Consider the following 14,267-nt stretch of genomic DNA (forward strand, 5'->3'; position numbering starts at 1 on the left):
GTGTGGACTGAGGAAAAAAGCAGTTCTTGGTTCTTGGAATTCCTGCTTATCTTTAAATGTCCCGATTAAAGTGTGGTAGATGACAGAAAGTTGACAGTTAAAGATGTTCAACCATGCGTAACTGCAAAGCGGTAGATTCTCGGTCGAAATGATATACGTATTCTGCGATATGTGTCTAAATATTGCACACGATTTGACTAGTTATGCAGGTAATAATCAATTCCTGTCAAGTTATGTGGACGTTTAGTGGGAATTTGTGTGGGGGAAATGCAATAATATGAATGCATTTCAGAGCGGTGACGTATATCAGAGGGTCCTTAAATTAAACGAATGCACGGAGACTATGTGTGCGGTGATTTGTTAAGTAATGACATGACGTCACGAATGGAGTTCGAATATTAGAATATTTCAGTACACATATCTTTCTTGTGTAATATGGTGATGTGTTTAAGAATGAAATATAAACTTGATGTTCGTCCTGACTCCTGAGTGGTGTAGACTGAGTATTTGGGGGCAGAAACGTTCCCCGTCCTGATCTTTTTTATATATATTCTTGTCAGTAAATTGTGACTAGATTTATTTTAGGTCTACATGTCAGATACTAGGTGTTGTGTATAGTAGTCTTCACAATCGAAACAAACCAGAGGTGAGATCAGGTGCCTAGGAGGAGTAAACATCTCCTGTCGACAGGTCACACCCGCCGTGAGCCCTATATCTTGATCAGGTAAATAGAATACTCCATTGTCCAAATCAGAAGGGAAAGAACGGTCTAACCGTTTGTATGAAACACGTCAAACAGCATTTGACACAATTATAGGTTGTATTGGCAAACTAGATTGTTATAACGACCATAGAATTTACGAAGTGCTGGCTTTAAACGAGACTGTTGGAACCCCTGTAACTTAAACTAATTTGTCAGTAGCAGTCAGCACCAAAAACAAAAAAAAAACAAAAACCCCATGAATTTAAAGCTCTGCAATTTGCTTACAGGATAGAGTGATGAGAATAGTGTTGGAGTTTTAAAATTCTGATTCAGAGCAAAACAGTGACAGAGTATTAATTTCCATAGATTTAGCATATAAAGATAGTCTTGGAACCTAGATATTTAGCATATAAAGATAGTCTTGGAACCTAGATATTTATGGAATATAACTTCCCTGTTATGGTAAGTACAGAATGACGTGTGGGGAAATACCGACCTGACTCACACTATAGTTTATCTATAGGAATGAAAGGTGAAGATAACGAACACTGATCAATCTCATAACTCCTATAAGGAATACGAAATAAAGAGTTGGGCAAACGCGGAATGTGAGACTCGATGTAATGTGACTCAGCACGGACCTTATATAAGATCGGAATGGTTCAAAATTGCTGAATTACTCGTTATAGAAGGTTCGGCTAATGGTGTAGCGTTGCATTTAGGACATACATACAAAAATAAGGGTTACACAATTCCTATTGATTTTTCGAGGTTTCACATTTTCTATTTGGTTTTTCGAGGTTTCACATTTTCTATTTGGTTTTTCAAGGTTAAACAGTTCTATTGGTTTTTCAAAGTTAAACAGTTCTAATTGGTTTTTCTAGGTTAAACAGTTCTATTGGTTTTTCAAGGTTAAACAGTTCTATTGGTTTTTCAAGGTTAAACAGTTCTAATTGGTTTTTCAAGGTTAAACAGTTCTATTGGTTTTTCAAGGTTAAACAGTTCTAATTGGTTTTTCAAGGTTAAACAGTTCTATTGGTTTTTCAAGGTTAAACAGTTCTATTGGTTTTTCAAGGTTAAACAGTTCTATTGGTTTTTCAAGGTTAAACAGTTCTATTGGTTTTTCAAGGTTAAACAGTTCTAATTGGTTTTTCAAGGTTAAACAGTTCTATTGGTTTTTCAAGGTTAAACAGTTCTATTGGTTTTTCAAGGTTAAACAGTTCTAATTGGTTTTTCAAGGTTAAACAGTTCTATTGGTTTTTCAAGGTTAAACAGTTCTATTGGTTTTTCAAGGTTAAACAGTTCTAATTGGTTTTTCAAAGTTACAGTTTCTATTGGTTTTCAAGGTTACACAATTCCTATTGAGTTTCAGTGAAAGGTGATGGGGGATCAGCAGTGGCGGATCTAGAGGGGGCCGAGGGTCCGGTTCCCCTTTTGTGACCAAATATATTATTTTTGTGGTTATTATTTATTTATTTATATTGGTTGGGAATGGCCGTGTATGGTTTAATGTCCCTATCGAGAATTTTTCATTCATATGGAGACGTCTCCATTGCTGGTGAAGGGCTGCACAATTGAAGCCCCTTGCACACATTCACGAATCAGGAGCCGGTCAATGCCGGATGCAAAATTCCAGTCATCCGGGGTGATCCGACGTCTCTGGGTTCTGTGACGTCGTAATGCCGGTGTCAACAGGGTCTTATCACGATGCAGACACGGAAATCGTCAGTTTCTCTACGAATAAGCACGGTAACTACCTGTATGTCCCGTGGAAAAATCCCGGTCGGAGCCGGCATGATCACGGAGCGTACGGAAGATCACGGTTTCTGCCGGTCCATCCAAAAATAGTCATATATTTTTGCCCCAATGTGCTGATAGGTCATTGAGCTAATACGTTCTGTAACAATGGGATTCACAGCGTCGTACATGCGCAATCATTTTGAAAATGGATCATTATCATTTCTTTCTCAACCTTTTTTGGTATCTAGAATATTACTATTATATATTGAAATTATTTCATGTTTAAACTAATCCCAGGGTGAACCAAATAATGCCGAAAAATATCAAAGCTTGCAGTCCCCTGTCTACCATTTCGTGCAGACCGTTCACAACGCCTACAAAATAGTCAGCTTTTCCCAAGAAGCGATCCGTGCAATCCATTAAGCGTTCTATGCAAACCTTTCACCGTTCCGTGCAAGAATCGTTTCGTACTGTTCCGTACACGTGGTATAGTAGGACGCTTCAAGGTCTGTATAAAAGTAAATTAAATCATTCTTATTCAACACTTAAAACAAGATTCAAAAGTGATTTTTCACAAAGATAAAAAGTGGACATTTCAAACTGATAAATGTATTTCTAATTTGAATTAGATAGAGGAGTGATTAAATTGCACTCATCTTAAATAGATATTTTGATGTAAATTGTTTTAACTAAATGCGTTCAGCTGTCCTTTAGAGATAAGCAGATTCAATAAAAAGACTATGATGTATTAATAATTAATCTGGTATGCTCACCAGTTATAACTTATTTGCATCAATTACGGACATACCAGAGTTAATGAACATATTCATCCTTTATTTGCTTGTCCAATTAATGTCTAAGAAATGTTTATTTCATGTATCAAAACAGAGACACAGAGACTGGTTCTAGTAAAGTAAATAAATCAAAACGAAAGATATTAAAAGTAAATAAATCAAAACGAAAGATATTAAAAGTAAATAAATCAAAACCAAAGATATTATAAAAGTAAATAAATAAAAACGAAATACATGTATATTAAAAGTAAATAAATCAAAATAAAAGGATCCAATTCTTAAAGAAAATTAAGAAATAAATGATTGTCACTTGAATAGTGCTGAAGACTCATCATAACATTTGTCCCATATTAAACTCCCCGTCCTACAACAAGATATGTCGGCTTACAAAACATTCACCTTTAAGTTTACTTTAATGATTTTTGTTCAACACTTCTAATGTGATCTATGACGAACAGTTGTTAAAATCGTTGCTTATTTCCTTCGTAATTTTAAAGAATCTCTTATCAAATTGAGTATAGCAACTTCATATTGTAATTCACTTGATAAGTTTGTATTTCGTAAATATTGAATGCATATTTTTATGAGTATCTTGAGGATTGATTTAAAGTTGCAATGAGATAGTTTTTAATGATATTATATGTCCCAAAACAAGTATTTATTTTTTATATAATAGACTTTGAACTTACAGCATGAACATTGTCTTGATACAGAATCTGAAGAGTAACGACTCTCGTGCTTTGTGACAATTGTGGAAAACTTGCAGCCCTTGAAATATACGAGGGCGACCATAAGTAACCAGCATAACTTATTTCCGGTTGAGATCCACCTCTTCTTTTTCGATGTAATTGTCCTCTAGTGTGACGCAAATAGACCAACGGTGTTCAAGTGCCATCAGCCCAGAACCGAAAAAGTCAGGGTCCTATCCATTGACCCACTCTTCAACTGCCGTCATCACTTCTTCGTCAGACTGGAAATGACGTCCACAAATATCCCTTTTCAAGTTTTGGAATAGGAAGAAGTTGCTAGGAGCTAGGTCAGGCAAATAGGCAGGATGTTTTATTAATTTATACCCGTTTCGATCTACAGTATTCCATTGCAACTTTGCAAGTGTGGACTCTCGTTTTGTCCTTTTGCAGCAAAACACCTTTAGAGAGTTTACCTCGGCGTTTTTCACGGGTGGCGGTTCTCAGCTGGTCTAGCAAGTTTGCATAGTACACTCCAGTTATTGTACTTCTCTTGGGTAAAAAGTTCAACATAATAGCGTCTTTTACGTCCCAAAATACTGTGGTCATCACCTTGCCAGCAGATGTTTGTGTTTTGAACATCTTTGGCCTCGGGGACCCAAGCCCTACCCACAGGCAATAGCATCGCTTGGGGTCGAATTTACTATATAAACATAGGCGTAGCTTGGGTTCGAATATTACCGAGGCAGGGGGTCTGGGGGAGCCCCCCCCCCCCCCCCCCCCCCCCGAAGCTATCGACATTTTAACAACGTAAAAGATGTTTTTTTTCTTTTTTTTTTAACCGAGGCAGCTGCTTCGGTTGCCTCAATGGAAGCTACGCCACTGATAAAGAGTAGAAACCCCAAGCGATGCGATTGCCTGTGACCCTACCCAGTGACGACTCTGAGCTTTATTCTCTGGCTCATAATAATGTTCCCAAGTCTCATCTACAGTCACCAGACGCAAAAGAAAATCATCTTTTAAACCTAAAGTGCTCCAACAAGGCGCTGCATACTGATGCTCTGGTTGCCATTTGCTCATCGCTATAGGATTTGGGGACCCAACGGGCTGTTAGCTTGCGCATACCTAAACGATCATGTAAGATTGTTGAAACGCTACTACATGTATGTGAAATGCCTAATGCCTGTGCTATTTCTTCCACCTGAATTCGCCTATTAGATTATACCAGGCGTCCAGATCTGACTTCATCATCTAAAGACGTTCTACCGCGTTTTAAATCCCCTACCCAGAATTTAACCTGAGCATAAGATGGTGTGGAAGACCCCTAAACATCGGCCAACTCGCCGTATATTTCCTTGCCTGTTTTACTTTTTAAATACAAGTACCGAATTATGCGGTATTCAACTTTAGATGAAAAGCATGCATTTGCATCACTATCCATGTTTGATATTCAATATCTTATTAAAAAATGACTCGATACGCGTGCAATTTTGTACCCAGGTATAAAACATGTATTGAAACAAGCATGAAAATCAGGACCGTCTCGGTCAATCGGAAATGGGATAGGCTGGTTACTTATTGATATTCAATAGATTTTCTTCATGTTAGCTCTTTGTAGAAACTCAAGTTCCTATCTCAATGACGCACTTAAAAGATGACAGTATTTGGCATGATGCCAAGTCATAATCCTTCTGGATCACGTGCCCATTGGTGAAGCCTTGAAATCAACAGTGTCAAGTTTACTTGTTTCCTTGTTTGTTTTAATACAAATATAAAATAAGTATTTATTTTAGATTTGCATGAGATTATTTGATCGGTCAAAAGTCCGAAGTTTGTTTCTCTTTGGATTCGTTTGCTAATCATTGTCATGTGAGTTTTATTTCATCATTGTGAGTTTTATTTCATCATTATCTGTGAGTTTTATTTCATCATTGTGAGTTTTATTTCATCATTGTCTGTGAGATTTATTTCACTATTGTCTGTGAGTTTTATTTCATCATTGTGAGTTTTATTTCATCATTGTCTGTGAGATTTATTTCACTATTGTCTGTGAGTTTTATTTCACTATTGTCTGTGAGTTTTATTTCATCATTGTGAGTTTTATTTCATCATTGTCTGTGAGTTTTATTTCACTATTGTCTGTGGGTTTTATTTCACTATTGTCTGTGAGTTTTATTTCACTATTGTCTGTGAGTTTTATTTCACTATTGTCTGTGAGTTTTATTTCATCATTGTGAGTTTTATTTCATCATTATCTGTGAGTTTTATTTCATCATTATCTGTGAGTTTTATTTCATCATTGTGAGTTTTATTTCATCATTGTCTGTGAGTTTTATTTCACTATTGTCTGTGAGTTTTATTTCATCATTGTGAGTTTTATTTCATCATTGTCTGTGAGATTTATTTCACTATTGTCTGTGAGTTTTATTTCACTATTGTCTGTGAGTTTTATTTCATCATTGTGAGTTTTATTTCACCATTGTCTGTGAGATTTATTTCACTATTGTCTGTGAGTTTTATTTCACTATTGTCTGTGAGATTTATTTCACTATTGTCTGTGAGTTTTATTTCACTATTGTCTGTGAGTTTTATTTCATCACTGTGAGTTTTATTTCACCATTGTCTGTGAGTTTTATTTCATTATTGTCTGTGAGTTTTATTTCATCATTGTGAGATTATTTCATCATTGTCTATGAGATTTATTTCACTATTGTCTGTGAGTTTTATTTCATCATTGTGAGATTTATTTCATCATTATCTGTGAGATTTATTTCACTATTGTCTGTGAGTTTTATTTCATCATTGTGAGATTTATTTTATAATTTTCTGTGAGATTTATTTCACTATTGTCTGTGAGTTTTATTTCACTATTGTCTGTGAGTTTTATTTCATCATTGTCTGTGAGTTTTATTTCATCACTGTGAGTTTTATTTCACCATTGTTTGTGAGTTTTATTTCATTATTGTCTGTGAGTTTTATTTCATCATTGTGAGATTTATTTCATCATTATCTGTGAGTTTTATTTCATCACTATCTGTGAGTTTTATTTCACTATTGTCTGTGAGTTTTATTTCATCATTATCTGTGAGTTTTATTTCACTATTGTATATGAGTTTTATTTCATCATTATCTGTGAGTTTTATTTCACTATTGTATATATGAGTTTTATTTAATCATGGTTTATGAGTTTTATTTCAATACTTTTAACAACTTGTTTGTTCTTTCCTTCATATAAAGTCCTCATTTAATTTCTGAAGTACATGAAATTTATAAACGTATGTTAAATATAGAAGGAATTAAAATAAGAAAATGGCTAAGAATTTTAAAGCTTACGCATATATGTTTAGACCTTATTTTTCAAATTCATCTTTTTTGTCACAGCATAAAACTTTTCTGACAGGCCTGATAGTGTCAAAACCATTAATTACTTTATATGACGAAACTAGCGAGAAATTTTACGCTTCTGAAAACATTAGCGTTCCAATCATTAAAATAAAATTATTGTTTCTGAGGAAACCGGTGCAATGTACCTATATTCTGATCGTGAATATTATGAAAAGATATTACAATTATTTAAAAAACGTTAATTTGAATACAGTGGTGAATATATATAGAAAAGGAAATATAATTCCGGAAATCTATTCACGAGAAAACGTTTCTAAATAAATAAAAAAGAAAAAGTATGAGATGTTTGAACTGGGGATAGAAGGTGTATTTATATACAACTTTCTTTATCGTATCACATGTAATGTATACGCACGCTAGATTGCACGTGCATTCTACTGCACTCCCTATAAATATGTGTAGGTTACAAAAGGGACCACATCACCCCTTCATATTCTATCTTCTCACCCAACCACTTCCCCTATCAGAAATCTTGGGGTAAGGTTTGGAATGATGTAGGGTTATGTCTTGAAATGAATAGTGCACAAAACAGTTCAATCTATAATTGAACCTTTAAAACCCTTTACAAACGAGAACACAATCAAATGGCTGCATGATTTAAATACACAAGTATCAAAAAACAAAGGACATAGAACAAAAGATCTTCGTGTGTGTTTCATGCAATACAAGCCTCAATGTCAAGCCTTAACAGAGTAGAAAATGGACAAGGAGCTGAAGAAAACAAGACGGTCGGTAGGTAAATCCTTTACACCCTGCTGATTAAGCCTGACAGGTATCACCTCGTAAGGCTCAATCACATCTTGTGTTCATATCAAGTAAAGCATCAGCGGAAATTGAATTAAAAAAAAAAATTCAGTATGTATTTAAGTAAAGATTGTTAAAAAATAATGACCGATTATTTTTCTTATAGCTATAGAATACAGTTAATCTGGTGTAATGATCAAGTTTCATTTTCATCAAATAATACAAATCTTTTCCAGTGAAGCATTAGAATTCAGGGAATTTAAAATGTTATACCGAAGAGATGTCTGTCATTTTATTGTACTATATTTTGTATGACATGGTAGGTTTGTTATATATGTGTAGAGGTTCACAATTATGAAGACTAAATGTGATAAAACATGAAACATATCGTAACCCGGACGCAGTGGTCGTTTTAAATTATTTTAAAAGAAACTGTTAAAATTTGAAGTGTTTGTTTTCGTAAGGTTATATTTTAGTTATAAAATGCAAACTGCACGAAGAGAATTAAACAAAATCCTTAGGATTTGATAAGCAGTCATGTGTATATATTAAAGATCTGCAATGTGAATCTGACTGATATTTTTTTGAAGTTCAACATTTTGAATTTGCACTGCTAGGAAAAAGACAATAACGACTCATTCAGGAAATGGTTAAAACAGAAGAGAAAGCAACAAAAATTTGACAGAAAAATCGAGAGGTACAGAATTGCCGAGGAAGGACATGATCACGTGATACGGAGCCAGGAAGATTGCACTCGAATATTCAAAGCGTAAGTAGTAACTTTCAGATTGGCAGTCACTAGACTTTAAATTCTATTTTTACTTGCTATTGCGAATTTAGCCTATACGAATACTACAGAACTTTTGTTGTTTTAAAAATAGTTTGAGGTTATCAAATTTCCCGAAGAAAAAGTTGGAATAATGCCTAGCTTTCATTAATTTGATTAAAGATTGAATTTTTAAACATGGTCGGTACTTTTATAGCAAAACACACGTTACATTACTTACTTACTTACTTAGCCCTTTGCTCCTCTAGGGAGCATAGGCCATTGACGAACTCCCTCCTTCTGACTCTGTTTGGCGCTAATCTTTCTGCTAAGTTCCAGGTATAGCCTTGCTATTTTAATTCTGCCTCCGTAACTCTGCGCCAGCTGCTCCTTGGTCTTCCTCTGTTTCTTTTTCTTGGGGGTTCCATTTGAGGGCTTGTTTTGTGATGCTGCTTGGTGGTTTTTGCAGTGTGTGTCCAATCCATGACCATTTGCTTTTTTTGATTTGGATATCTATGGGGGCTTGATTTGCTCTTTTCCAAAGATCCTCGTTTCTTACTTTATCAAACCATCTGATGTTCATTATTCTGCGCAGGCAGTAATTGATGCATCTTTGAATTTCTGAAATCGTGACATTTGTTGTTCTCCATGTTTCTGCCCCATACAGAAGCACAGACTTTACATTTGAATTAAAAATCTTGATTTTAGTGTTTCTCGAGATGTTCTTTGCATTCCATACTTTCCCCAGAATGTTGAAGATGACCCTAGCCTTGTTTATTCTGGTCTTAACATCAGCATCGGTACCTCCATCCACACTCACAATGCTTCCTAGGTAAGTAAACTCCTCAACTTCTTCCAGGATGGTATCCCTTATTTTGATAGACTTTGCATTAATTTTCATAATTTTTGTCTTGCTTTCATTAGGTTTCAATCCTATTTTAACTGATGTTGCTGCTAGGAGAGATGTTTTGTCTTGCATTTGTTGTTGGGTACTGGAGATGAGGGCAATATCATCAGCAAAATCCAGGTCATCCAGTTGTTGCCACATTGTCCATTGGATTTCATTTCTTTTCCCTTCAGTTGTTTCTCTCTTGATAAAGTCAATTGCCAGGAGAAAGAGAAAAGGAGATAGCAAACAACCTTGCTTGACTCCAGTCTTAATTGACATCAAAACTTTCTGTAAGTTGACCTTCATGTATAACTCTACATTTCATGTTGTTATAGGAGTTCCTGATGATGTTAATGAACTTTTGTGGTATTCCATAGTGTGCCATTAGATTCCATAAAACTTCTTTATCTAAACTGCCAAAAGCTTTCTCGAAGTCTACAAAGTTGAGAAATAGGGAGATGTTCCATTCTAGAGATTGTTCTATAATTATTCTCAGTGTTGCTATTTGGTCCCTGCATGATCGATCTTTTCTGAAGTCTGCTTGTTGGTCTCTGAGCTTCTCGTCTATGACCTTCAAGAGTCTTATTAGGATGATTCTGTTTAGCACTTTTGCAACTACTGATAGTAATGCAATGCCTCTGTAGTTTTTGCATTCTTTAAGATTTCCTTTCTTGGGCAGCTTAATTAGATGGCCGCTGGTCCAGTCTTGAGGCATTTCCTCGTCTTTCCATACGCTGTTGAAGATCTTGTGAAGGATATTTGCTGTAAGATCTGGATTTGCTTTTAGAGCTTCTAGAGGAATGTTGTCTAGGCCAGACGATTTGGCTGATTTTATCTTTTTAATTGCCTGTTTTATTTCAATTTTGGATGGAGGGTGAAGGTTGACTTTAAGTTCTTCTTTGGCTTTGTTAATATCTGGTGTTATGTCAGGCGGTGGTCTGTTTAGAGGTTCTTTAAAATGTTTTGCCCATCTTGCTAACTGTTCCTCTGTTGTGGTTAGAACTTTTCCATTTTTGTCTCTAATCTGTTGGCTTGTTTGTCTAAAACTACCTGCAAGTTTTTTTGGTGATATCATACAGGTCCTTCATATTTCTCATCCTAGCAGCTTCTTCTGCCTGTGCAGCTAGATTTTCTACAAAAGTTCTTTTGTCTTTTCTTGTACTCTGTCCAACCTCTTTGTGGGCTTTGTTGTAATTTTCTTGAGCTGTTGCTTTTTCTTTCCTTGTTCTGCTGAAGCTTATTGTCTCTTTTCTATGTTTTCTCACTTGGATCTTTTTGAGAGTTTCTGGTGTTATCCACTCTTTTTGTGTGTATGTTTTCGTGCCAAGGGTTTCTTCACATGTGCTGGTTATCACTTCCTTAATCTGACTCCACTGATATTCAATATTCTCAAGTTCTTCTAGTGATTAAAATTTATTTGACAACGTGATATTGAACTGGTCTTTTGTTGATTTGTCTTTCAGGAAGTTGACATTGTACTTCACCCGTGGATTTTTCATGGTGAATACCTTTCTTAGCTTCATTTGTACTTTGCCTACCAATAAATGATGGTCTGATGCAGCATCAGCGCCTCTCATGACACAAACGTCTTGAAGCGATCTTCTACATTCCTTGTTGATGCAGAAACGATCTATTTGGGTTTCTGTTACATGGTCTGGTGGCTTTATGTATGCGCTTGTATGCAAATATACTTCCTCCAATGACAAATTTATTGTTGTCACAAAGTTCAGCAAATCTTTCCCCGTTCTCGTTTATCTGACCAATTCCATGTTTTCCCATTATTTCTTCATAACCTAAGTTGTTGTTTCCTATTTTGGCATTAAAATCTCCCATGAGTATTGTGATGTCGTTTTCTTTTTGCTGGTTTAGAGTGGCATTAAGTGTATTATAAAAGTTATCTTTAACATTTTCTTCAGCGTCGTTGGTGGGAGCATAGCATTGTACAAAGTTTACTTTTATTCTCGCTTTCTTTGTTTGGAAACTTGCTGTTGTAACGTGCAAGGGAGGTCACTGCCTGTGAACCCCCGCGGGCTCGTACCCGTGATAGAAACGGATAGCCCTGAGATGCTGCAATATGTACAATGCGCAGACTCATTGACTGGTAGCGAACAAGTGCACTGGCAGGGAATTCCACACACCAGCGCACTTCCACAAGGACAAGCAGGGATGTCCGCACACCTGCCCTTGCGCACACTGGCAGTATTAAGCAGGGATGTCCGCACACTTAGTACTAAGACGTACAATGTAAGTAGGGAAGTCCGCACACTTATACGTACCGCACAGGATTTGTCGAGTTTAACCTTTAGAACCGTTCTCTCACCCATTGTATAGAAGAATCATATATATCCGCAGTACCATAATGATCCGTAGTGTATAATTACTTATAAATTAAAACAAAATACTAATCATACCCAAACTGGCTAATCTTTATAGAATCTACTATAGAAACACACAATGATTATAATTGTATGTACTTTAATTCAAAACTAACCATCATGAAATAATTATTTGAGTATGTCTAATAAGCAAATAAAATGACAAGGGCGATAACTCTCATAACAAATACATCTTTCCGCTTCACTGTTATAATTCTCGAGTTGACAGGTTCCCATGATATTAGAGTTATATATACAGCCGTAATCAATACCGACAATTGTGTTATATGGAAGTGTTTTATATTGAGGTATTTTGACAGGTGGAAGCTATATTGGGGTATTTTGACAGGTGGTTTTTTCTTTTGAGGTATTTTATCAGGTGGATGTTATATTGGGGTATTTTGACAAGTGGTTTTTATATTGAGGTATTTTGACAGGTGGTTGTTATATTGAGGTATTTTGACAGGTGGTTGTTATATTGAGGTATTTTGACAGGTGGTTGTTGTATTGAGGTATTTTAACAGGTGTTTATTATATTGAGGTATTTTGACAGGTGTTTATTATATTGAGGTATTTTGACAGGTGGTTGCGGAAAAAGGATAAGGACATTCGTCAGGAGAAGGAAGAAACGGAAAGAAGACTTAAACTACAGGCAATGGTGCAAAAACGAAAGAAAGAGATAGAGAAAATGAAACTAGCACATCTTCACGACAAGCCTTTCATGTTATGATTTATGAAATTGACACAAAATTATTACAAACAGAAACATTTGTGTATGCTAAAAATAGTTTGGAAAACGTAGTACCGAGCGATACAGGAAAATGGAAGCAGAGATAAAACAACGCTACATTGTTTTCATATCAAAAGGAATTACAAAATATCATTGCTTGTGTGGTAGACCATCACATGGAACAAACCAACCAAAACTAATCTAACAAGATTTTATAAATGTATACAAAATTTTGATTAATCTTTTAGATCACTCAAGCATAAAATCGGTCATTTCATTATTCATTTCAATATCATGGTGTTTACATTATATTATTCATTAATATGTCATGGTGTTTTACAGTTATTTTTGGAATCTCAGTCACTGCATTTATAAAAACACGCGAGGAATGTAAAAAAAATTCAAGCGATCTGAATGACTGTAAATAAGTACTAACTAGTACAGAAAGTGGTTATATGAAAAATAATGTTTCTCTCTAAATACTTTGCAATGTTTTATGAAAATATAACTTTAATTGTCCAGGTCCGTTTTACTTATAGAATGTAAAGTGGGGGTTCTCTTCAATCTTTGGTATGATGCATCTTTCTCTTCAAGGAAAGGAAGACAAGATATGATAGACATATCGCGTAATATTGTTGACATATCGATACTTTGTTTGATGACGTCACTTCCTGTACAGCTTGTACGCTCTTTGGCATGGGGTCGAGTAGAATCGCACAGTTTAATGGGTTCCTATTTGGTGAATTTCTCGATCTATCCCTCTCGTCTGATATCGATAAAGGAGAGAAGTGTGGACTTGGAGTGTGAATGTGGACATGCGTACGGTGTTACTTTCTCTACTTGCATTGCTATTGGAAACAGAAACATGGCGGTATAAAACAACCTGTGTAGATGGGATATCAGGATCTCAAGAACCACTGGTCATTCTTAGTCATGTAAATATGCAAGACTATAATATAGACTCAGCGTTTTTCGTGAGAAGATGTAGAATATAAGATATTTTTTCAGCTATATTTTGTGTGGCCCTGATACTCCTAGCTGAAAAGAATCTTTAAAAAAAAATTTCTTACACGTTCTCATGAAATCTGAGTCTTTATTTTAGCCTCACCCTTGCACCAGAGGCCATGATTTGGTCAAGTTTGAATATGCACTACAATGAAATACTTTCATATTAGTATGACTACAATAAAATACTTGCATATTAGTATGACTATACAATAAAATACTTGCATATTAGTATGACGATAATGGAATACTAGCATATTAGTATGACTACAATGGAATACTTGCATATTATTTAATATGGCTAATCATGACCTGTGGTTTGTGAAAACAACACTTGCAAAGATTTTTAAAATATATATTTTCATGTAAAATTTTGATTCCCTATTGTCACTCCAACATACCCCCAGACTTGAATCTGCACGGCCCGAGG

General features: G+C 35.4%; 1 protein-coding gene across 1 annotated transcript; it reads left to right on the forward strand.

The window, feature by feature from the left end:
- Positions 1-7,561: 7,561 nt before the first annotated feature.
- On the forward strand, positions 7,562-13,158 carry LOC130052525 (uncharacterized). The gene is made up of 3 exons (XM_056157681.1): positions 7,562-8,060; positions 8,690-8,841; positions 12,685-13,158. Exons 1-3 carry the CDS (start codon positions 8,028-8,030, stop codon positions 12,830-12,832), a joined length of 333 nt encoding a protein of 110 aa, XP_056013656.1. The 5' UTR covers positions 7,562-8,027; the 3' UTR covers positions 12,833-13,158.
- The last annotated feature ends 1,109 nt before the right edge of the window (positions 13,159-14,267 follow it).

Source organism: Ostrea edulis, chromosome 3 (genome assembly GCF_947568905.1).
Source record: "Ostrea edulis chromosome 3, xbOstEdul1.1, whole genome shotgun sequence".
Classification (NCBI taxonomy): domain Eukaryota; kingdom Metazoa; phylum Mollusca; class Bivalvia; order Ostreida; family Ostreidae; genus Ostrea; species Ostrea edulis.

Coding starts and splice junctions, on each gene's coding strand:
- LOC130052525 (XM_056157681.1), top strand. CDS start 8,028: ATGGACAAGGAGCTGAAGAAAACAAGACGGTCG. Junction 8,061..8,689: donor TGAAGAAAACAAGACGGTCG/GTAGGTAAATCC, acceptor TTGCACTGCTAG/GAAAAAGACAATAACGACTC. Junction 8,842..12,684: donor TGCACTCGAATATTCAAAGC/GTAAGTAGTAAC, acceptor GTATTTTGACAG/GTGGTTGCGGAAAAAGGATA.